The following is a 26441-nucleotide window of genomic DNA, read 5'->3' as shown; positions in this document are numbered from 1 at the left end:
CAATAACAATGCAAGAACAAATCTAATAATTTAAAAAACACTAAAAACCCCATTATTAAAAGCAAACACACACACAAACATTCCATGTATAAACTGTATAGGCCCGGGGGAGATGTGTCAGTTCCCCCATGCCTGACGGCAGAGATGGGTCTTAAGAACTTTACGAAAGGCAAGGAGGGTAGGGGTAGTTCTAATCTCCGGGGGGAGCTGGTTCCAGAGGTTCAGGGCCGCCACAGAGAAGGGTCTTCTCCTGGGTCCCACCAAACGACATTGTTTAGTCGACGGGACCCGGAGAAGGCCAATTCTGTGGGACCTAACCGATCGCTGGGATTTGTGCGGCAGAAGGCGGTCCCGGAGGTATTCTGGTCAGATGCCATGAAGGCCTTTATAGGTCATAACCAACACTTTGAATTGTGCCCAGAAATTGATCGGCAACCAATGCAGACTGCGGAGTGTTGGTGTGACATGGGGATATCTTGGATTCACGATTTCACCGTGATGATGCGAGGTCACTGAATGGGGAAAATTACAATTTACAATAAAACAAACACTGATTAATAACATAATTACTTATGAGAATCGGAATGTGAGAGAAATAGAAGCAAAAAATGCAGTGTTTTAATGTGTGTGTGTGTGATATATATATATTCAATTTTGTGTGTGTATTTTCCTTTTCATCAGCTTGTTTAATTCTAGGGAAAAGTAAAGCCTCCTTTAAAGAGAATTCTATGACCAAATAGAATAATAAATGATCTAAATTAAATAAACCATGTATATAAATAAAACATAAGTCTTCTATGGCAAACTTTTTAAACAAACCTCAGCAGTAAATGCTATTTAAAAATAAATAAACATGTAGTTGCATTTGTAGAAAAACATTATTTGCTAGATTTTTTTAATCATCCTTGTCTCTAAATTCAGAATAGTTGAGAAATACTATAACTACCATTTTGAAATACTGTATAGATCTAATTTTATTGGAAAACAGATTCAGTTTGGAAGTATGCCCCATCCAGGCAAGTCCCCTGTTAATATATTTCCTTTCTTTTTTTAAGGCAATCATGTGGCAAATGCATATCCTGGGTCTTAATCTTATTCCTGTTTGTTGTAGTTTGAGTAACCACTTTTTTAATCAAAACTTCACAAGGCTTTGTAATTTACAGAAGGTTTCCCCCCACCCCAACATTAACAGCAATTATTTGAGAGATGTTTTAAAAGGAAAAAAATGTGTAATGAGTTCTTCCCAATTATTCACCCCAAATGTTAAACTGTAGATACATTATCTCTTGCCATAGTGGCTGAGGATAATATAGAAAATACTGTATTCCTCAATAGAATGTCTTCAACCACTATGGCAAGAGACTCATGAAGCCAAGGCTCATGTATACTGATCTTTTTTTATATTAATTTCAAAGTGATTGAGTTTTTAAATGAGTAATTCTCATTTTTTAACATTTAGTTTTGTTTGATAAGTAGAATAAAATACAAAATAGATAAAACAGAAAAACAAACATTCAATACTTAACAATGAAAAAAAAATCTTGTACCAAAAAAGGGAAAAAGAGAAAAAGCCAAAGGTAAAATATATTGTACATTGAACATTCAATCCCAACTGGATGCTGAAAAATAAGTAAACCAACAAATAAACTATAGATTCTCCTTCCCTTACATAATGAATATTCAAATAGTTATAAGCTTTCCCATACTTAGTTAACAAAAATTATATTCTAAATAAATATATATTCCAGAATTATCTAAAAGTTAAAATAATCAAACATCAAATAATAGTGTACATGGTTGCAAAACAGAGTTTGTTATTTTGACATAATTTGTATCCTGAAAAGATTATATATAGCAGGGATGGTGAACCTATGGCACAGATGCCACAGGTGGCATGCTGAGCCATATCTGCTGGCATGTGAGCCATTGCCTTAGCTCAGCTCCAACATGGCCAGCTGATTTTTGGCTCACACAGAGGCTGTGGGAGGGTATTTTTGGCTTCCAGAGATGGGGGAGGGTGCTTTTACCCTCCCCCGGTTCCAGGGAAGCCTATGGAACCGGGGAACATGAGCCTACTTGTGAAATATGTGCCTACTAGGGGCCCCAGAAGTTGGGAAACAGGCCATTTCTAGTGTTCAGAGAGCCTCTGGGGTGGGGCAAGCTGTTTTCGCCCTTCCCAGGCATTGAATTATGGGTGTGAGCATTCGTGCATGTGCGATAGCATATGACCATGCTCCTTTGGCAGCCGCGGAAAAAAAGGTTCACCATCGCTGATATATAGAGTTAGCGACATGACTTTGAAGCATTTTTTTAAAAATAAAACCTATGTAAACAAAGAAGATAGAAACATTATTTAGGTTTGGAATGACACTTTCAAGAATCTGTTATTATAGGATCTTGATCATCCCATGGAGTAGGGTCAGGTAAGGATCTGGTCTACTTTGAAGGATTGTCAGAATAGCAATGGCTTAATGAAGGGTCCAAATTAGCCTTGTTCAATTCAACATCCAGGGGATTAGTATACTATTGGAAGAAATATTATTCTTTGATAACACATAATTACTTTTACATGTGAATGGTCTTTGTATGTAAACATATACATATAGCCTTGCTCTGTTAAAAAAGTGCTATTGCTAACATGTTGTAAGCCGCCCTGAGTCTAAGGAGAAGGGCGGCATAAAAATTGAATAAATAAAATAAATAAATAAATAAATAAATAAATAAGCAAAAACTGGAAAAAAGCAGAAATAGAGACAGTCCAGTAAGGCTTCTATTTTGTGGATACTACAGTGTACTTATTTCTGAAAAGGAAGGACAATACGCATTATGACATGTCATTTAACTGGAAAATTTTCAGTGATTTTTTTTTTCATTTTCTTATTTAGGGCATTGAAAATACATTTTTCTTTATAATTAAAACAAGTTGTCATAGACTTCAGCTCAGTAGTGAAATCCATTTTTTTTAACTACTGGTTCTGTGGGCGTGGCTTGATTGGCATGGTGTGACTAGGTGAGCATGGCTTGGGCATGGCTTGGTGGGCGTGGCAGGAAAAAAATACTGCAAAATCTCCATTCTGTCCCCACTATTGGGGGAAGGATATTGCAAAATCTCCATTCCCACCCCATTCTGGGGCTAGCTAGGGTGGTATTTGCTGGTTCTCCAAACTACTCAAAATTTCCGCTACCTGTTTTCCACAACCTGTTAGAACTTGCTAGATTTTACCGCTGCTTCAACTATATGCCGCCCCGAGTCTTCGGAGAGGGGGGGCATACAAGTCCAACTAATAAATAAATAAATAAATATGAGAAAATGAGTATATGTCATTTTCCCCTCTAGTTTCCCCCCCTTAACTTAGAGATTTACAGTAAGTATAAACTCTTTATTTTTCAATGTTATGCACTGAATTACAAATTAAACTTGGGTGCCATCTTGTGCATCTGAAGGGCACAGTTTATTATAGTATACCTATTAAAGAAAATCTTCAGTAATTCTGATTGCATTTTTTCTTCCTTATAATTCAATCTTCCTGTTGTTCTATCTTTAGTCCTAGGCAGTAATGGGCAACAAAAATGTGTACTGCCACACTGTGGGCGTGGCTTATTTTGTGGGTGTGGCTTAATGGTCATGTGACTGGGTAGGAGTGGCTTGTGACCAGGTGGGAGTGGCTTAAACTATCATCACCGTTCAAGTTAACTGTTAAGTCCTCAACTTACAACCTTACCAGTGTCGCTCGCTGGGGTGACAATTTGCTTTGTGTTTCCCATGCTCTCCTTCCCCTCCACCTCAGGCTGGGTAGCTAGGAGAATGTGCCAGAAGCATGAATCCTACCAGCGCCGCTTTCACCCACGCCTTCTGCTTGCACCTAAGGTGTGAGGTGGCCGTGTGAGGCTGGAGAGGAGCCAGGCAGGAGAGCGGGAAGCTCGTCCGAGGCCAGAAAAGAGGAAAAAATCAAGGAGCTCAGACATAGTAGCAGCAGCAGGGGGGAAAAGGAGAGCCAAGCCGAGACCAGTAATCCAGGAAGTGACTGCCGCTGATCAGCTGGAGCTGCGCACGTAGCTTTATTTCCACCGGTGGAACTGCGTTCCATGCCGTCCTGCCTGCTGCTCAACCCTCGTCTTAGGGATTAATCATTTAATTGAGAGATAGTCAGAAATATTTCTCTCCAAGAATTCAAATTCTGTCTTCAAAGTTGATTGAGAATGCAAAGTTGCCAAGAATGCAAAATAGTTTTCTAATGTATATAATGCAATGGATAATGATAGTTTATTCTTTTGCAACCTATTGACAGTATCTTGAAAAGCACAGATGTCAAGTTAATTGAAGCCTGCTTAAGTAAATGAGCATATTAAAGCATCCCGTCTTTAAACTTATGGTCTCATATTTAATTATTTTTTAAGTTGCTTTGTAAACACAAAGGAAAATCACATTGGCTGCTTTGTTATTTCTCATCATTATTACTGTTTTCCTCTTCATCCCTCTTCCCCAGAGTCCAACACAAATATGTACTTCCTCTGAAAGTTAGATAATTATTGCCATGTTTAAGTTGATTTAGTTCATTTTTGTGAACAATTGAGTCTTTGAAATATAGCCAATCTATTTTTTTAAACTTAGTTGAACTTTAATATGAAATAAAACATGTACAAACATATACAGAATATTTATTTAAGTATATATCTATAGAGCATTTTAATTAAGTATGTTGTTAAAAAGATTTTGAATGAAATGAAAGTCGGGTATTGCTTATGTAATGAGTCATAATTCAAAAATTTAAAATTATATTTTGGAAAGCAACTTAGTTCTATGAAAAATGTTATAGACTTAGGCTAGTACTTCACTAACTAGGTCTTTAAGGAAAGTCTAGTAAATCTTTCCTAGTAAATCTTACTAGGAAATTATGTAAGAATAACTTCAAACTTGCTCTTTAGGTACTTTCTGCTTTGTAATTATAATGTGAGCTGTTTATTCATTATTTATCTTTTCTTTTTATTTACAGTCAGTCTGTCTAATATCACACAGCTGGTTCTCAGTCACAACAAGCTCACCTGTAAGTGCATTTCTAAATATTTCCTTTGTTCCCCAATATAAATGAATTCCTGGAATTAATTGATATGAGCACAATTACATATTACATATTTTGTAAGTTGTCTCTAGTATTGTTGAACGTTTCCATGCCATTTTCTTTCTGTTCAGTGTTCAACATTTTATTGCAGGAATAGTAGCACATTTCATTCAAATAATGTTGTCAACACTGAAATACCAAGTTAATATTTAATAGCATATTCCAGAAATCATCTTTCCTTTGCAATTAATGTTTTATAGTCCCAATTTTTGTACTGATGGAACCCTTCCTCTCTCTGCTAAATGAGAAGGGGACTGAAGATTATCTTTTCCTGCTACAAAAACAATGTATTTGTATGTTTATACAGTACAAAGTATTATTTTTAAACAACTGAAACTGTTGAAGTTGATGTGTGTATATGCATACACACACATAAAAACACTTTAAAATGTATTATGATATAAATGGGCACCAGGTATCCAGTTTTCTGCAAAATAATAATCTGTGTCATTGGTATGAAGCCTCATTTAGAAGTACTCGCGCATATCATTTTCTTGTTCTTTGACAGTTTGACAGGTTACCAAACAAGAAACCAGATAAAGAAATTTTAGTTTATTATAAAACTACATTAATAGCATTATGCAAGTCTCAAAATACAGTTCTCCCGCCTTAACCTTTACAGGTTGAGAACCTAGATAATGTTCCTTTGAGCTCTTGCTCACCACCTGGCAGCTATGGGCTATGCTGCCTCTTATCTGACCATAGGCAGCATCTTTTCCCCCACATCTTCTAAAATCTTTCCCATATTTCCACGAATGCAGGGTGATTGTACACAGCAGGAAAGCCTTCATATGTAAGGGGACATACAAGCACCCATTGTCAGCCTGACTTGGTAGAGCAGAAAAAACCCCTAACTTTTTAAGAAGTATAAAATTACCTTTATTGCAATTGGCGATAATAAATCAATATTGGATTGATTGAATAATTTATACCTTCTCCAACTTATCGCTCCCTGAATTAGGGTGATAGCTAAGCTCTCCAAATGTTTTCTGACTGTTGTTGATTTAAAATGTGTTTTACCTTGTCCTGGCAGCAGAGCTTGCATATATCTCTATCAGTGTCATCTTCCTTTCTATACATATACACAATTAAACAGGGCATGTTCAGGATAATACAGAGGTCTTTGAGTATACAGTGGGGGTGAAATCTACTTACCTTCCCTACTGGTTTGGAAATGCACTCACTACGCCAACGTCACTCCAATTTTTGACGCACTGCATATGCGCAGAAGATTAAAACCAGGAAGTAACCAACATCAAGGCAGGTGGGCGGAGCCTCACGCACATGGTCTTTAGGGAAAGGTATACAGTGGTACTTCTACCTAAGAATGCCTCTACTTAAGAACTTTTCTAGATAAGATCTGGGTATTCAAGATTTTTTTGCCTCTGCTTAAGAACCATTTTCTATTTAAAACCTGGGCCCGGAAAAATTTCCCAGGAAATTTGAGAGCGGCACGAAGGCCCGGCCAGTTTCCTGCCACTCCCCCTTTAATCCCGGCCATCTTGGGCTTTTCTGAGTCGCCAGAGGAGCCTTTCGGTGGCGCTTAAGGAGGCATTGGCAGTCCAGAGTGAATGGAGCATTTTCCTTTCTCTGGGCACTTGGAGAGGGAATAAACCTCTGCCAGCGCCCAGAGAAAAGAAACGCTCCCTTCGCTCTGGGCAGCCAAGGAGTCACTACACTGAAGGAAAGGCGCCAAATACAAAGCGAGTGAGCAAGAGGAGAGGGGAGCCCTTCAGCATGGGAAAGAAGAGGTAGCAGCAGCAGCAGCCAGTGTATGGGAGGCAGCCTTGCACCGGGTGTATTGGGTTGGTGTGCTCCTCCTTGCTGCCTCAGAGTCCCCCTTTTTTTTAAAGGCTTAAAGTTTGGGATTTTTTTGATTCCCCTCACCTCATCTTTTTCCTTCAGCAGCGACCTCCTCCTCTTCTTCTTCCTCCTCCTCCCAGCCAAATTCTGAGTTTTTATTTTTTTCCTAAAGGGTTTGCATGCATTATTTACAGTGGAACCCCGACATAAGAGCTGCTCTACTTAAGAGCAACTCGAGATAAGAACTGGGAGGGGAGAGATATTTTTGTTCTACTTACAAGCCCAAATTCGAGATACAAGCGCCAAGGAGCTGTCTCCTGAAGCCAAACGCTAACTTCCGCGTTCGGCTTCAGGAGACAGCTGCGGCGCGCGTGTTTTAAAAGGTTGCAGCCGGCCTGGGGGGTTCGGGGGGGTGCTTGCAGCTTTCTTTCTTGCTCTTTTTCTTTCTCTCTTTTACCTTCCCTTCCTCTATTTCTTCTTTTCTTTCTCCTTCCCACCTTCTTCCCTCCCTCCCTCCCTTCACTCATTCCTCTCTTACTCTCCCCTTTCATAAGTTTCCTTGCTTCCTTCCTCTGTTCCTGTCCCTTCCCTCTTTCCTTCCTTCCTTCCCACCCTCCGTCCATTCATTCACCCATTCCTCTCTTGATCGCTTAAAGCCGGTCCCTGGTGCAAAAAGGGTTGGGGACCTCTGTCCTACAGGATTGGGTGGCAGAGAAGTTGAACATATGTAAATTTAAAAGTTTAAGAAAGTTTACAAGTTAAGTGAAAGAAACTTCATTATTCATTTATATGTACATGTACATTTCTTCATTAAAAACATGTCTTTCTGCATAATTTAGACTAACTTTGTGAGTTTTTTGAGGGCTGGAACCAATTAAAATTATTTACATTAATTCCTATGGGGAAAAGTCGTTCGAGATAAGAGCTGCTCGACTTAAGAGCCCAGGTCCGGAACGAATTAAACTCGTATCTCGAGGTACCACTGTACTTTTACATTGATTCCTATGGGAAAAATTGCTTCCTCTTAAGAACATTTCTACTTAAGGTCATGGAACGAATTAAGTTCTTAAGTAGAGGTACCACTGTATTTTGATTTGACTTAGAAAAAGAGTGAGAGTTTAATGGGATTAAACAGTAACTGTTGATTGTGTGATTATTATTTTTTTACTTTTCAAAAGGAGATACTTGAACGGAAGCAATATCTTCTTAGGAATATCTGCAAGGGAGAAGATTGAGATTAGATATCAGAAAAAAACTTTCTGACATCAAGGGTGATAAACCAGTGGAACATTTTTCCACAGGAGGTGGTGGGCTTGCCTTCACTGCAGGTCTTCAAACAGAGACTGGACAGTCATCTTTATGGGATGGTTTAATGAATTCTGCATTGAGCAGGGTTGGACCGGATGACCCTGGAGGTCCCTTCCAACTCTATGATTCTATGATTCTTCTTTTCCATTTTCACATTGTTGATATGGAAAACATTATCAAAGGTTTATAGCAAAGGATGTGCAATCCTCCCCTGCTCTGAAAGGGTGATCTCTGGAAATAATGATTTTCTCATGAAAAAGAGATTGGAGGCTGGAATGACCAGGACATGCCTCAAACTGTCTGTTCATTGCTAAAAAGAAACATTTTTCTATTGCCTTTCAGCAGATTCACCAGAGGCCCTAGGTGTGGGAGGACCACAGATGAAATACTGTCTGTGATTTTCCCATTCCTGCGCTATAATTTATTCAATAATGTCAGTGAATTTATTAGATATTCCTATTTCCATTCTATAAGGATCCTCAAGCTGGTGAACTCACAAAAAGGATCAAATATAAATCATTCACTTATATGACAAAAATAGTTCTTACATGTTCTTAGTTCTACATTCCAGGCAAAAGTAAATTTCCCAACATATTAACACATATCATAGTTTTTCTGTCATTTTCTGAAATTAGTTGTACTTTTAAGTGTTTAAATATATTTCACCCTGAGTCATACTTTTGAAACTTCGTTTAAGACACATGGGAAAAAATGTTGCAAGATAGACTGCAATCCAGCTAAACAATAAATAAAAATAAATAGTGTCTTACTATTACAAAAAAACCCTGGATTTCTGTTTTCTTATTTGTCACATTTGGCATTCTTGACCTAATCCCTTAAAAAGATACAATTAATTGTCTGAGCATATTGTTATCAAAATGACTTGGAAAACAATATCAGTGACATTTGATAAGCTTCACTAAGGTCATATTAGCATCTCATACTAGTTTTCTGGCTTATAAATGAGCATGCTTGCTTTGTTGTTCCACTGTTTATAGTAAATATGTCTATTTTCTAGAGTGGTAAATTATTCATGAAAGGTAAATAGATGTCCAGTGTTTTCCACAATGTTTGCAGCCTGAGAAAACCCAGCAAGCTTTATCACTACAATAAGCCATAGCTCCTTGCTTTCGCTCCGTGCTACCACTTCACTATTTTATTTGTTTCTAACACCGTGAGTTTTTTTAAAAAATTCTATCCATAAACCTGTCAAAGTTAGGTATACCTGTGTTCTTTAGAAATATGCATAAGGCAACAGGGTATGCCTAAAAGTCTTTGGCTAGGGAAGTTTGACAAGTGACTGTGTCCTTTTCTTCCAATTCTCAGTCACCCCCTGCAGGTCATCTGAGCAAAGACCAAAAGTATCCTGAAAGCAATGACCAAAGGTGTCCTGAGTGAGAATCCTATTGTGTCGAATAGAAAACTGAACTCCCACCACTTGCTGAAGCTACCTTTTTCCTATTGTCTCACGCAATGAAATTGTCTAAGCTGCCCCTAGGCAAGGAAGTAAATGTAAAACAGTACTCAGGCAAGCTACTTGTGTGTGTGTGTGTGTGTGTGTGTGTGTGCATAAAGCAATTTCTGTCTTCCCCCTATAACTACCTGGTTAGAATAAAAATGTGGGAGAAGCATTTTATTAACAGCTTTAGCATTGAAAATGCTCCGTGTTGGAGCAGTGGGGCTCTAAGCATGAGAATGGGGTGCTAGGTTAGGATTTATTTACGGTGCTGCAGTAGAGCGTGAATGCAGTTCCAGAAAATTGAATTAAAAGAATTATCTCAGCTGGAGGAGAGACAAAAACATCCCCCTCTAAGCAGCAGCCTCTTGGACAAGAATCAAGATTGTTGAATAAAAGTTAAGATTACGGGCTGCTGTAGAAACAGCCACTAATTAGATTATTATAATTATCCCTTTTCTTATCGCTTCTCCACTTTCTGCTGGGTTGTAGAGGAGGTTTTGTTTTGCATTCCTTATTTTATTTATTGGGAGAGGAGGTGGAGATATTTTGGCTGCAGACTTCAGAGGCAGTGATAATTCAGTGTGTTGATGATGTATGGCCATGTGCCGGTGATATCCAGGCATGTGCACAGTTCACTATTTCTTGGTTGAATTTTTTGAGACTAGCTGCAAAGTAAATCTGAATAAAGTTTTAAACTTTTCAAGCACAAAGAAAGTTGCAGCAGTCTTCTGACAATTAGAATAAAGGCTCACAAATTCCTTTCCTCATCTCCTTATAACAACAGATGACAGGGAGACACGGTGAGAGAGAATCTTGTAGAATATGAAGAAGGGGAACTTTTGAAGGTGAGAAAAGTTGGGGCAAGTAGAGGAGCTGCCTGTCAAAGCTGACACACATTTCAAAAACTACATGCCAGATACTAACAGAACCTCTCAGTTACTTGAATTTTGTTAGAATCATTCTTTGGGGAGGATTGCAAAATGAATCTAGCAGATTTTAGCTTGCTCAGAAAGATGGGTCTACGGAGAGGGGCGGCATACAAATCTAATAAATAATAATTAATAATAATAATAATAATGGAAGAAGATGGCAAAAAGGTGATGGGGAGCAGAGAGAAAGAAGAACTTTTCAATTCCCTCTTTCGAGCTGTATTCATATAAAAAAAAACATAGTCCAGACTACAAAAAACAACACTATGGGAACAAAAACACAGAAAATAGGCAAGATATTGGTAAGAGATGTCTTTTCTAGATGAGTTCAAACCTTCAGGACCAGGTGGATTAAATTTCCACATTGCCTGAAAGAGTTGGCCGACGTGATCTCAGATCTTGGAACAAAGTCTTTCAAAGCTTCTGGAGCATGGCGGAAGTGGATTGGAAAAGAGGTGATGTAGTTCCAGTTTTCAAAAAGAGCAAGAAAGTTGATCCAGGAAATTACAGACTACTAATCAATTTGACACCAATAGCCAGAAAAATCCTTCAATAGATAAATAAGCAGCCGATTTGTGACCACCTGAAATGAAAAAGGCAATTGGTAAAAGCCAGCACAAGTTTGTTAAGAACAGGTCATGCCAGACAAACTGCTGCCTTCTTTGATAAAGAGACTAAATTAGTAGACCAAGGAAATGCTGTGTACATAGTATACTTGGACCTTCAGTGAAGACCAGAGTAAACTACAGTCTACTTTTCGTGGGATAGAGAGTACCACCAGCAGATGGATTCACAATTGGCTGAACTCATTGTATAGTTCTCAATGGAGATATATCTACATGGAGGGAAACATTCAGTAGTGTACCTCAAAATTCTGTCTTGGGTTCAATACTTTTCAACAACTTCATAAATGATCTAAATGAGGGATAGAAATGGAACGCATCAAATTTATGGACAATGGGGATAGTTTCTAACACTTTAGAAGATAAACTCAAGATACAGAAGGATCTTGATAAGCCTTAACTTTGGCCCTATCCAACAAAGCACAATTTATTGGTAAGAAAATAAGATCTTACACATAGGCAAGAAAATGCACACGTATATAAAAGGTGGTATATAGGGTTATATACTGTTGTGGTTAGCTCTGGCCCAGCTCCTGCCCCAAGGAATGTGCAGGTGGATGTGGGGGAAACATCCACATGCTGCAGATCTGTTTTGCTCCCGATGGAATCTGCCGACGAAGCCTCCTCTAACCAAGGAAGTGTGAATAACAGGAAAGAGGGGAGTTTAGCAGACCGCCCAGGAGGAGATTAATCATCTGTATCATCCTTGGATTCTGAACAAGAATTAATGACACATCCACGCATGCGTAGAGTGATGCATAGGAGACAACAACTGAAGGATTATTACAAGAGAAAACGAGGCCATCTGTGGTTGGATGGGGCTGCTGTAATTAGTGCTACATATAAAAAGAACAGCGTGCTGGTTTAGCCTTGTGGCAGTTTATCTGATTCATTGTTTTGTCAAGATCGTGGTTTGTGTGCTGTTCAAGATCGTGTGTGGACTCTCTGGACTTTGGAATTGGACTCAATTTCCCAGTTATTGGGTGAGCAATTGGATTGCATTTAACCTGTGCCTTGTGTGTACCAGAAAATTAAAAAGGGAGCTGTTTCTGTTTTTCTGTTTATAAAAACTTTTGGGTTTTCCTTTTATCGTGTGGTGTTTGTCTTCCTGGATTAATTACCCTGTAATTACAGGCGGTTGAAACACGCCGGCAGAACATATACTATATACTGTCAAGAGCAATAACTGAGAGAGATCTAGGTTTCCTAGTGGACAACCATTAAGATAAGAGCCAGCATGTGCTATAAGTATCAAAGAAGCCAATGCTGTCCTAGTCTGCCTCAACAGAACAATAGTATCAAGGTCATGTGAATTTTAATATCACTAGACTACAGTTGGAATACTTCATCCGGTTCTGGTCACCATGATAAAAAAAAGTTGATCTGCTAGAAAGTGAAAAGGTGGTAAGGGGTCTGAAGGCTGAACCGTGCAATGAGTGGTTAAAGAAACAATATTTAGCCAATGAGAAAAGGACTGGTGTGATATGATAGCAGTTCTGTGGTACTTGAGGATCTGTACAATGAAGAGTAGATGACCTATTTTGCAAAGTACTTGATGATAGGACAATAAGCAACAGGTGGAAACTCGTCAAAGCTGGAACTAAGGAGAAATTTCCTGACAGTAAGAACAGTTAATCAATGGTACAGCTTGCCTCCCAAGATTGTGGATGCTTTATCCCTAGAATTTTTAAAGAAAAGATTGGTGAGCCATTTGACCAAAATAATATAAGCTCTCATGTCAGATAAAGGCTGGACTTGTTGTTGTTAGTTGTGAAGTTGTGTCGAACACATCAAGATGCCATAAACAACATTACTCCAGGCCCTCCTGTCCTCTACCATCTCCCAGAGTCCATTTAATCTCACACTGACTGCTTCAGTGGCTCTATCTAGTCACCTCATTCTCTGTTGTCCCCTTCTTCTTTTGCCCTCAATCGTTCCCAGCATTAGGCTCTTCTCCAGAGAGTCCTTCCTTCTCATTAGGTGACCAAAGTATTTTGAGTTTCATCTTCAGGCTTTTTAAAGAGCGGTTAGAGTTGGCCCCCTACTGGACCGCCTGATTTAATTGCCTTGCAGTCTGACTGACTTGCAGGAGTCTTCTCTAGTACCATTATTATTATTAATAATAATAATAATTTTATTATTAATTGGACTTGTATGCCACCCCTCTCCGAGAACGTGGGCTGGCTTACAACATATAATAAAACAATATGGAACATCTTAATCCAGTTAATTAAATTTAATATCTAAAAACCCCAAGACCATAAAAACAGTCATTTCATTCAATCAACTTTCTCTAAACACATTCATCGGCCAGGGGACAAGAATCTAATAGCCCCATGCCTGGTGGCATAAATGAGTTTTAAGACTCTTACGGAAGGCGAGCAGGATGGGGGGCAGTATGAATCTCTAGGGTAGTGTTTCCCAACCTTTTTTGAGCCGCGGCACATTATTCATATTTTCAAAATTCTGGGGAACACTGAACGGGGGGGCGGGGGAGGCGGGGGGGCTAAAGAAAAGTTTGGACAAAAAAATATCTCTTCCTCCATTTCACTCTATTTCTTCCTCCCTCTTTTTCTCTCTTCCTTCCTTCCCTTCTTTCTCTCTCCATCCCTCTTTCTTTCTTCCTCTCTTTTTCTCTCTCTTTCTCTCTCCCTCCTTCCCTCCCTCTATGTCTTTCCCTCTCCCTCCTTCCCCCCTCTCTTTCTCTCTCTCTCTTGCTTTCTTTCTCTTGCTTTCTTTCTCCCTCATTCTCTCTCCCCTCCTTTTTCTCTCTCTCTCTTTCACCATGCTGGCAACAGAGAGAAAAAGAAAGAGAGAGAGAGAGCCGGGAGGGCACCGTTGTCTTCGCCTCCGCACGCTGGCTCTGCAGCTAAGAGGCAGCAGCCATCAGCCCCCTCGCCCTCCCAGACGTCCCCAGCGCCCGGCCACGTGCCGCCTCCCGTTAGCCCGGCCGACTTTTCCCTGCTGCCATTTTCTCTTCATGGCGCAAAGCCACACAGTCCTGGACTCCCGATCGCTCGCTTCTCCGGCCAGCAAGCCGGCTGCCCAGAAAAGCATCGCGCTTTTTCAATGCGCGGCGCTTTCCTGGGCAGATGGTTTTGCTGACAGGAGAAGTGAGCGATCCGGGAGTCCGGGACTGTGTGGCTTTGCGTCATGAAGAGAAAACGGCTCCGCCAGCAGGGAAAAGTCGGCCGTTTTCTCTTCATGGCGCAAAGCCACACAGTCCCGGACTCCCGGATTGCTCGCCCCAAGGCAGGAGGCGGCGGCGGAGGAGAGGGGGCGGATCACGCCCCAAGGCAGAAGGCGGCGGAGGAGGAGAGGGGGCAGGATCGCGCCCCAAGACAGGAGGCGGCGGCAGCGGAGGAGAGCGGGCGGATCGGGCGGGCAATGGGGCAGGGCAGAGAAGCCAGGGGCACGTTTGGCCGGAGGCACCGTGGGGAGACAGCGGCGGCCGCGGCTCTCTTTACTCCTACTGCCGCACCTCCCCGCCCCTGCCTCCTTTTTCCCGTCTTCCTTCTTTAGGGCCCAGCAGGAGAGCGCCATCGGGCAGTAGCCGGGGGACAGCTGCGAGTGGGAGCTCCAGGTCGGAGGCACTGGCGGTCCGGCAGCGCCCCGCCCAGCTGGAGCTTCCCTAGGAGCTTCGCGGCACACCTGACTGTGTCTCGCGGCACACTAGTGTGCCGCGGCACACCGGTTGGGAAACGCTGCTCTAGGGGGAGCTGATTCCAGAGGGCTGGGCCCCCCACAGAGAAGGTTTTTCCCCTAGGCCCTGCCAAACGACATTGTCTAGTTGATGGGACCTGGGGAAGGCCGACTCTGTGGGACCTGACTGGTCACTGGGATTCATGTGGCAGAAGGCAATCCCACAGGCGATGCCATAGTTCAAAGGCCTCAATTCTTTGGCACCCAACCTTCCTTATGGTCAAAATTTTACAGCTATACATTGCAACTGGGAAAACCATAGCTAGGGCTAGACTAGACATTCTTAACATTTCATTGATAGAGGAATTGAGAAAAGTGACTACTGTATTTTTCTGTGTATAAGATGCACCCCATTCCTCCCTAAAAGAGGCTGAAAATTCAGGTGCGTCTTATACTCTGAATGCAGCTTTTTTCGAAGCTCTTTTCTCCCAGCCCTAACTAGCTGCTAACGATCTTTCCAGCTCTTATTTTGCAGGTTTTTTTATTGTTACTGTCTATGAAGAATATTTTCCAAGCTCTAAGTCTTTGCAGAGTGTTTTTCATTACTCTAATTTGTTCCAAATAAGTTTATTTCCAGCCCTAACCAGGTGCTAACAACGTTCCCAGCTCTTACCCGCTTGGAAGCTCTTTTACTCTCTGTGAATAATGTTTTCCAAACCCTGTCTTTGTAGGTTTTTTTAATTGTTCTACTTGTTCCAAATGTTTCTTTCCAACCCAAATCAGGTGCTAACAATGTTCCCAGCTCTTACAGGCTTGCAAGATCTTTCATATGAGAGCATATGCACCAAGACAAATTCTTTGTATGTCCAATCACACTTGGCCAATAAATAATTCTATTCTATTGTTACTCTCTGCTAACAATGTTTTCCAAGCCCTCAGTCTTTGCAGGTTTTTTTCATTGCTCTAACTTGCTCCAAAAGTTTATTCCAGCCCTAAGCAGCTTGCAAGTTATTTCATTGCTGTTGTCTGCTACAAATGTTTTCCAAGTCCTAATGCTCTGCAGTTTTTTTTTCATTGCTCTACTTGCTCAGAATTTTTCTTTCTAGCCCTAACCAGGTTCTAACAAAGTTCCCAACTCCTACTGGCTTGCAAGCTTTTTCATTGTTATTCTCTCCAAATAAGTTTTTTTTAAAAGCCCTAACCACAGGATAAAATAATATGCTGAAATTGACCAGACTAAGAATGCTAGCCCGATGAATATCTGCTAAGCAGATTCCCCCCGCCCATTTTCTTCCCCAAAATCTAAGGTGTGTGTTGAACTCCCTTATACTCTGAAAAATACGGTATATGCATATGTGATGCAAGAATGTAAAGACTGCAAAGCTTACCAAAACAAAATGAACAACATAGCTAAACAGAATACAGTGGTACCTCTACTTAAGAACTTAATTCGTTCCGTGACCAGGTTCTTATGTAGAAGAGTTTGTAAGTAGAAGCAATTTTTTCCCATAGGAATCAATGTAAAAGCAAATAATGTGTGCAAACCCATTAGAAAAGAAATAAAAGCTCTGAATTTGGGTGGGAGGAGGAAGAGGAGGAGGAGGAGGACAGTTGTTGCTGAAGGAAGAAGGTGAGGTGAGAGGAATAAAAAAAATCCAAAACTTTAAGGCTTAAAAAAAAAAGAGGGACTCTGAGGCTGTGAGGAGGAGCATTCACCTTCCATACGTCCGGCACGAGGTTGTCTTCCATACACTATGCCAGAGAGAGAAACCCAGGCAGCAAGAGTGGGGAACCTCCCGCTCCTTTGACCAAAAGGCGGCTGTTGCTGTTGCTGCTAACTGCTTCCTCTTCCTTTCCATGCTGAAGGGCTCCCCACTTCCCTCGCTCACTTGCTTTGTAGCTGGTACCTTTCCTTCTCTGTGGTGACTAATCGGTTGGCTGAAGCCAAGTTGATCCAGCCAGGGTGAAGCGCCTCCTTTTACCTTTCCGCGCCCTGACATTCCAGGAGGCAACATCGCACTGGGTGTATGGGAAGCAGCGTGAGGGAGTTACTACAGCGAAGTGGTTTATTCCCTCTTCAAGTGCCCAGAGAAAGGAAAACGCTCCGTTCACTCTGGGCTGCCAGAGCGAAGGGAGCATTTCTTTTCTCTGGGCGCTGGCAGAGATTTATTCCCTCTCCAAGCGGCCAGAGAAAGGAAAATGCTTTGTTCGCTTTGGACTGCCAAAGCCTCCTTTAGTGCCACCGAAAGGCTCCTCTGGCAGCCCAGAAAAGCCCAAGATGGCCGGGATTAAAGGGGGAATGGCAGGAAACTGGCCGGGCCTTCGTGCTGCTCTCAAATTTCCTGGGAAATTTTTCCGGGTTCGGGTTCTTAAGTAGAGGCAAAAAAAATCTTGAACACCTGGATCTTATCTAGAAAAGTTCTTAAGTAGAGGCGTTCTTAGGTAGAGATACCGTTGTATGAGGTGTTTAGTGAACCTTAGTTACATAGTCATAATGTGTGATGTTATGTGACAGTACCAACGTTCCAGTTAATATTGTTGGGCGAATACCACATGTTGACGGCATCCTGCAATCAGGCGATAATCATTTGCAATTTCCTGCCACTTTTCCCATTGACTTTTAAACTGGCAATGAAGGTATAAATGGCTGTCACATCCATAACTTTGAGGATCTGTCTTAAGCCCTCCTTGGTCAGAGCCATTATAACTTAGTTGCTGAATAAGTGGCTATCTTTGTCTTAGTAACAATGTACTCTTCTTGCTTTGACTCTAATTAGAAATTGATAATTCTTACATTTTGAATTTATGTTATGCTTAATAACACAGTTTTCCCTAATTTACATCTACTGATAAATATATGTACTGAAACATTTGACACATAGAATACCAATTTGCAAACGAACAACAATAAATGAAGAATTAAATAAAAATATCTGTAGGGGGAAAAATAACTCCTTTCTTTGCATTATTTGTCATTATTTGCCATACAGTTACATGCAGTATAACTTCGCAAATAGGATTATATATCTATTGCTTATTATAACTTTTAACTTTTAATTGAGTACTTGAGATAGTTTGATATTATTAAAACAATATATCCAATCTATAAATATATTAGGATTAACAGTGCAATGTGGTTAATAAATACATTTTAGAAGGCAATTCTTTTTTCTTCTAAATTCTGATGGCAGGGTGAAAAAGAAAGCATTGCATAATTTATCCAGTGGAGGTCACTGCTGAGATATATATTTTACATGTTGACTTAGAAACCTAGAAAAATAGTGATTGAGTAACTACATTTTCTGTTATTTTCTGTTTTTAAATCACATATTTTCTGTTGGCTATATATGTGTTTAGTATTCCTTTTGGGGTGGTGTTTCTCCCTGGGTGGTGATTTGATGATTTTCTTCTCATATACTAGAAACGTTTATGAAACTTTTCCTAACTTTTTCCCCCTTAGCTCTATCCCCATCCCCACCCTTTAGCTCTGTGAAGTGCTAAATGTTTCCCCCTTTAGCTTTGTGAATAATGTTCTGGCCCCAAAAGGTGATTTGTAAATATTCTTCATTAAACAAATAAAGGTGGCCTCTTAATTGTGAAATAATTGTTTGCAACCAACTCAAAGCTTGATTAATAATAATATTACTAAGAAATAATCCTAATTTTTGCCATTTTTACACGACTGGCCTTTATATGTTTCAGTACAATATCCACAACAGTGAATAACTTTGGTTATTTTCTGGTTTATTAGATCTGATCATCTGGCATTTATGTTAATGGAAATATCATAACTTATTTATAAGTAGAATATTCCACATTCAATTCTTGAATTTCTAGGTTTACCATGTGATGGTTTGGGTAACATCTGTTTCTTATTAATTAAGATAGATAAACTTGAAATAAATTAGCTCCTTCTTTTTTACTTTCAGTCCAAGAGAGTAAGGATGTTAATATTAAATTATCGATGTAGCACTGCTGAGCGATGATGCGAAGTAAAAAGTATTAGAATTTTATAGAAAATACTGGTGAACAATGCAATATATAAAATATATTGTCAGAAATCTAAAAGATAATAATATCCTAGAGATATTATTATCTTTTTTTTTCCAAAACTTTTTATTGTTTTATAGATACATATATCACAATTTGTTTATACAGTTTACAGGTCTTATCCAACTTTTTTACCGGTTACAGTTGTTATATAGATAATATTAACTTAATACTATGCAATGCAAAACATGGTAAAAACATTCAAATGGTATTTTCAATTTTTTTTAAGGTTTGTACTGCTATTTTGTATAGAATTATACAGATCTTTTCCTTTGAATCCACTCGTGCCAATTGTTCCACATGCTTTTAGTTTCATTGATTCTGTTTCCCTTAAGTAGGTTTGTCATCTCGTCCATTTCTGCACATGTATATATCTTGTCTATTATTACATTTACATTGGGAGTCTGTTCGTTCTTCCATGTTTGCGCTATTGCAATTCTTGTAGCTGTGTTTATGTGAGTCAATAAAAAAAGGGGTTGTTTAGAGTATGATCTTTTCCAAATTCCAAGGAGCATCCCCTCCGGTGAGTACTCTATTTCCTCCTTCGTAATTTCTTTTAACCATTTGTAAATTGTTTCCCAAATTTTTTGAATTTTAGAGCAGGACCACCACATATGGAAGAAAGTTCCTTTTTCTTTATTGCATTTCCAGCATACGTTTTGTAGTGCTGGGTAAATTTTGGCAAGTCTTGCCGGTGGTAGATACCACCTGTAAAATAATTTGTAATAGTTTGCTTTATAGACTGATGATAGGGTGATTTTAGTTATTGTATTCCATGTTTTCTCCCATTCTGCTATATGGATTTCCCTTTGTATATTTTTCTCCCAGGCTACCATTGGATTTTTAATCATCTCTTTTTCTTTCTCCTGTTCTAGTAAAATCTGGTACAGTTTGGTTATCTGTTTTTCCACATTTCCTGTTAAGATCTTGTCCAGAGTTTGGGTGGAATTTGCTATACCTGGTGTTTGTTTATCCTTATTATATCTGGATTTTATTTGTATATATGTCCACTCGTCCAACCTATAGTTTTGTAATTCCAATTCTTGTTTAGTTTTAAGTTCTCCATTTGGGTGTAAGATATCTTTATATTTTATGGTCTTGGTTGGGTCTATCAAATTCGGATATACTATGGCTTCCATAGTAGATAGCCATCTAGGAATTTTGTTATAAAATTTTCTTTTAGTCTCATACCAGGTTTTAAGGAGAGATTTTCTTATCATGTGTTTATTAATGGCAGTTTGTTTTTGTTTATCGTCTCTCCATAAATAGGTGTGTAGGTACTTGAAGGCCATCTGTAGATCATGGCCCTCAAGTACCAGTATTCTTTTATTAGTGAGATTAATCCACTCTTTTAGCCATGTTAGGCACGCTGCGGTGTAATACTATTTCAAATCGGGGAGTCCTAATCCTCCTCTGTTTTTGGTGTCTTGGAGGTATCTGAATTGAATTCTGGGTTTTTTATTTTGCCAAATGAATTTTGAAAAAGTTTTATTAATGTCTTTGAAAAAATTTTGTTCGATATTAATAGGGGCAGTTTGAAAAAGGTAGAGGAATTTGGGTAAAATGTCCATTTTTATCACAGCAATTCTACCTAACATGGATAGTTGCAAATCCTTCCATTTTTCTAAGTTTTTATTAGTTTCTTGTATGAGTTTGTTATAGTTATCTTTTTTGAGAGATGAAATTTTATTTGATAATATTAGTCCTAAGTATTTAAATTTTTTTGTAGTTTGTAGATTTGTAGTTTCTTCCAATTTTTTTATTTGTTTTGTAGTCATATTTTTTGTCATAAGCATCGTTTTTTGCTTATTAATTTTTAGTCCTGAGAGTTCCCCACAAATTTCTATTTCTCTAATTAGTTCTGGGCCAGAGCTTATAGGATCTTCTAAGAAAAGTACAATATCGTCTGCGTATGCCTGTAATTTGTACTCTTCGTCTTTTATCTTAATTCCTTTTATTTCATTATTTAGTCGAATTTTGTTTAGTAGTATTTCCTGGGTTAATATGTATAACAAAGGGGACTTTGGGCATCCCTGTCTTACCCCTTTTTCTATTGAAATTAGTTCGGTCATGTCATTATTGATTATCGCCCTGGCTGATTGTGTTGTATAAGTATTTTTAATGATATTTTCGAATTTGGTTCCCAGTTTTAGTTCTCTGATTACAGCTATTAAGTATTGCCAGTTGACGCTATCAAAAGCTTTTTGTGCGTCCAGGAATGCAAGGGCTACTTGTTCTCCTGGATGAGCTTCACAGTATTCTATGATATCTAGAACTGTCCTTGTGCAATTTGAGATTTGTCTATTAGGTAGGAATCCGTTTTGGTCTGGGCTGATTATTTTATTTAATATATTTTTTAACCTTTCTGAGAGAATTGCCATAAAAATCTTGTAATCCGCGTTTAGTAAGGATATTGGTCTGTAGTTTCTTATTTTTTGTTTATCCAAGCCTTCCTTAGGTATCATTGTGATGTATGATTATTATCTTTTATATATCCTATATAGTATATATCCTAGAGATATATTATAATTATTTTATTTTATTTTTAAGTCTCTGTGACTTATAACATACTATTATATTGTATCATACCATATCATATATACCGTACCATACCATACCATACTATACAATAACAGATCACATTAATATAGACATCCTTATGAAAACACGAACCAATCCCTCTAAAAAATTTCACTGATTTGATCATGTCAGATTCTGGGTTTTTTGATCCAAAAACAGGGAGCAGTGACCTTGTAAACCTCTAAGAAGATATTAACTGTAAGTAGTAGTTTAGCGTACTCCATAAATAATGGAGTAAATCTATATGGTTGTTAAGAGTTAATAACGATTTGGTGGCCCATAATCCTGGAAGATACAGAAATATTTTATATTAATTTATTACTGTGTTTCCCCGAAAAAAATACATGTTCTGATAATAAGCGCAACAGGGCTTTTCATCCCCCTTCCCTAACTACTTACATGCATGAGCAGCCCCATTCCCTGCCCTGCTTGCCACCCCCAAATTGTGTCCAAATAGCTTACTTGACTCTAGCAGCTCTACCACATCTCTCTCCCAGCTGGTATGTGCTGGGAAGCTTCTTGCAATATAAAGGAAAACTTCATGAGTGTGAGCAGTACTCTTGTTTTTGCTTATTTTTCTGTACAAGGGAATTTGAAGTTTAGAATTTTATATAACTTACCCTTGGATATATTCTTAACTAGATTGCTTGTGTTGTGCCTGTTAATGTGTAATATAATTATGTTAGACAATTTCTTTAAAAAAATATATATCTCAATAATTTACAAATTTTCTGTCTAATTAGCTAAATTAGCTAAACCCTAATTGAGACAGCACTTTTTAGTGTTTCATTTATGAAACACCAATAGGATTGGGCCCTCTATACCTCTGAGCAAGATATTTCATGTGGGAGAGACCATGTGGGAGAGGGGCGGCATACAAATCTAATAAATAAATAATAAATAAATTCCTATTTTTGCCTGGCTGGTAGGACCTGAAAAAAGCTGACTCTGTGGGACTTAACCGGTCGCTGGGATATCCCATAGGTCCAGAAGACATCCCATAGGTCCGAAGCAATGTAGGGCTTTTTAGGTCATAACCAGCACTTTTAATTGTGTCTGGAGACCAATCGGCAACCAATGCAACTCACGGAGTGATGTTCAGATGTGGGCACGATAGCTCGCAAGGCTGCATTTTGCACTATTTGCAGTCTCTGAACACTCTTCAAAGGTAGCCCTATGTAGAGAGCATTGCAGTAGTCGAACCCTGAGGTGATAAGGGCATGAGTGGCTGTGAGAAGTTACTCCCTGTCCAAATAGGGCCGCAACTGGTACACCAAGTGCACCCATGTGAACGCCTCCCTCCCCACAGGCGAGAGATGGTCTTCTAAGTTCAGCTATGGATCGATGAGGATGCCCAAGTTGCAGACCCTTTCTGAGGAAGGGCAGAAGCTCCCCCCTAGGGTAATGGATGGACAATGGGATTGTTGTTGGGAGGCAAAACCCACAGCCACTCTGTCTTGTCAAGATTGAGTCTGAGTCTATTAAAGTCCATCCAAACCCTCACAGCCTCCAGTCACTGTCACATTACTTCCACTGCTTCACTTAGTTGACACAGGGTGGAGATGTAAAGCTGACTATCATCACCACACTGATGATAATTCACCCTGTACCGTTGGATGACCTCAGCCAGTGGTTTCATGTAGATGTTAAACAGCAGGGGCAAGAGGACCAATCCTTGAGGAACCCCACAAGGGAGGGACCCAGGAGTCGACCTCTGGCCTCCTGCCAACATCAACTGCGACCTACCGAAGATGTAGGAGGCAAAGCATCCTAAAACAGTGCTTCGGACTCCCAGCCCCTCCAGTTGGTGCAGAAAGATACCATGGTTGATGGTATTGTAAACTACTGAGAAGTCAAGAAGCACCAGGATAATATAGGGGCCTAATATAGGGGCCTCAAACCTTGGCAACTTTAAGACTTGTGGACTTTAACTCACAGAATTCCTCAGCTTTGTTGGCTGAGGAATTCTGGGAGTTGAAGTCCACAAGCCTTAAAGTTGCCAAAGTTGGAAACCCTAGTCTAATAAACACAAGAAGTTCTGTCTTGATAGAATTTAATCAAATACAAATAATATGAAAATTGTAGACTCCCCCCCATCCAGTATTAAAATGTATGTCTATAGTATGAGATGAATATAAAAAGATTTGGGGAGAGTCAATATAAAATGTATGGCCACAGATTATCAATAGTAGTAATTATTTTAAAAGTTGTATATTGTGTCCAAAATCAACATCAGTATCTCTTAAATATTAGTTGATAATGGTAAGGAATATCAATACATAACACAACTACTCCATCTTTTCTAAGCCAAAAGGCAGATTGGCCAGATTCACCAGGACTGTTAGATCCTCAGGTGATATGGGTGCAGATTTTAGTGAAATGGAGTTATAACTTACCTTTTAACATCTTACAATGTGATGATTCCAGCAAATAGAAATCTCATATTCTGCAATGCAGAAACTTTTTTAATTTCTAGCAAAAGAATATATGCCTTTATGCTTTCAGATGTGCCCCCCTCTCAAATTGTGTTAAATGCCTCATTACTAGGTAGTACATCTTGTTCTTTCCAGGATGGTCTTTCAACTTTCCTTAGCCTACAGCTTGTTATGCTGTGGAAGTTTTCCATCAAGGTACTACAGTAGTCCCTCGCTATACCGCGCTTCACCTACTGCGGCTTCACTTCATCGCGGGTTTCTGAGGAAGTCGATCGGCAGATTTAAACAACCCGCTGAACTCGATCGGCAGGTTTTTTTTTAAAAAAAAATCTAAAATTGTAAATACTGTATTTAAATACTGTATCTAAAATAAATGCTGTGTGGGAAGGGTTTATAAACACTTAAAACAATGAAAACTTACCAAACAATTACAATATAAATACTTAAATAAGTACTATCAGTCGATAAATTCCCCATCGCGGATTTCACCTATTGCGGCCAGGTCTGGAACGTAACACCAGCGATAGGTGAGGGACTACTGTATTACTCTCTGCTTCAAGACAAAATCACTCAGATTCTGTTATCTGTTGCTACTATAACAATTTATCCAAATACATTTCTACTTTAATTCTGAAATATGACAATACAGGAGAAAGCTTTATCATATGTGATCACCTACCAATCCATAAATATTATTTGCTTGGTTAGATTTTGCTTTAATAAATAAAAGAGAAAATTAAACCGATAGAGAGTTTAAACCTTTATCTGAACTGTAGTATTCATATCATGCATCAGGGCTTTTTTATATTTCTAGATAATAGCTAGACATTGATTTGTTGCTAATCTGATGTAACCTTTTTTGTGAGTATTGATCATAATAGTATCCTCCTCGGAATTGTCTCAAAAGTGGCCTGGCTTGATCAGTGTATTATTTATTTCAAGTTGATAGCCAAAGTTTAAATGAAGATTAAGTTTAACTGAATTTTAAATTTAGATTTAGATCAAATGCGTATCATTTTGAACAGCCAATATTAATATTATAGTTGTATTACCTATAGGAGAAATAAAGTCATTCCTTAAGTTTAAATTCCAAAAAACCAAATGTGAAAGGAAAGAAGCATGCTAAGGCTCCAATTCTTAGAACACCAGCTGAGACAGAAGTTTTTTCTGGTAGTTTGATAGAGCAGGATAAGCGATGGCACTAAGGATAAACCTAAGGCAATTGGTCTTTCAAAAGAAATAGAATGGAATTGTTTCATTTGCATATACCCTTGATAAAATAATAGCAACCAAGAAAAAACAAACAGTACAGGTGCTTGTTCATAAATATTGTTCATTCATTACAAAGTTATAGCCTTCCAGGACATTAATTTAGGAGGCATGATACTTACAACAGAGATGCATAACTGAAGACTGAAGAGTGCATCGTCTCATAATCACTCTTATAAATGCTACCAATTTATAGTTTGAAGTATTGCAGAAGTAAATGTCCAAGTTGCTTAAGCTTATGTTGTAACTATACATTATTATCCTATTATCAGCTGTCCTAAAGCATGGTCTGAATAAAACCTAAAACCATCAATATTTTACTCACTAAGGTAGCTTCATATTTGATATCTATATCAGCTGAGCTGTAGATAGACAAAGAAGTCTTAGTGACTGAGACTCATACCCTCATCACTACATGACTAGATCACTGTAACATGCTCTTGAATGCCTCAGGTAGAATCCGTCCAGTCCTTGTTTGCCTGCAAATAGGGATCATTTATCCCTATCCACACAAGAATTCAGGAGGCCTGGGCCTGAAATACAATCCTCATGCTTTAAAATATCTTGTTCTCTGCCTCCCATCTCCTTCTAGCCTTCTGAAAGTTAGTGAAAACTATTTTGTTCGAACAAGCCATTCAGAATATAATAGAATCGCTGATTCTGAGAGCAATTTTTTCAACCTGTTTTTGTTCTGTGTTCTCTTGCTGTTTATGTATTTTTATGTTTTGTTAGAAAGCCATTTACTACTTATTTAAATATTTAAATAGATTAACAGAATGACTTGAGGCAGTGGTGATATCCATTTTTTTTTACTACCTGTTCTGTGGGTGTGGCTTGGTAGCTGGGGTGTGGCTTGGTAGGCATGGCTGTTGGTGGGCATGGCTGGGAAAGGATACTGCAAAATCCCCATTCCCTCCCCACTCCTGGGGGAAGGATATTGCAAAATCCCCATTCTCACCCCTCTCTGGACCCAGCTAGAAGTGGTATTTACCAGGTTGCCAAACTGCTCAAAAGTTCCCCTACCAGTTCTATGAACTACTCAAAATTTCCGCTATTGGTTCTCAGAACCTGCTGGAGTTCACCCCTGACTTGAGGGTAGGCAAAAATGTAATGGGGATGGGAGTAACTCCTGCTGGCTTTCATATAGTTCTTGCTTACGGGAAGCTGGCAGAGATTGTTGAAAATCAAAACCATGTGACTGTAGCATTTGCAACAGTGTTGTA

At 39.1% G+C, this 26441-nt stretch overlaps 1 protein-coding gene across 1 annotated transcript in view; it reads left to right on the top strand.

Annotated features, from left to right (window-relative positions):
* RSU1 (Ras suppressor protein 1) overlaps nucleotides 1-26441 on the top strand; it is a 123805-nt gene that overhangs the window by 5300 nt on the left and 92064 nt on the right. Inside the window, exon 3 of the mRNA XM_070729569.1 lies at nucleotides 4995-5045. Coding sequence (XP_070585670.1) covers nucleotides 4995-5045 — 51 coding nt within the window. The remainder of the gene's footprint in view (nucleotides 1-4994; nucleotides 5046-26441) is intronic.

Source organism: Erythrolamprus reginae, chromosome Z, assembly GCF_031021105.1.
Source record: "Erythrolamprus reginae isolate rEryReg1 chromosome Z, rEryReg1.hap1, whole genome shotgun sequence".
NCBI classification, from domain to species: domain Eukaryota; kingdom Metazoa; phylum Chordata; class Lepidosauria; order Squamata; family Dipsadidae; genus Erythrolamprus; species Erythrolamprus reginae.
Note: the sequence above shows the minus strand (reverse complement) of the source record. Positions and strands in the feature narration are given on the sequence as shown.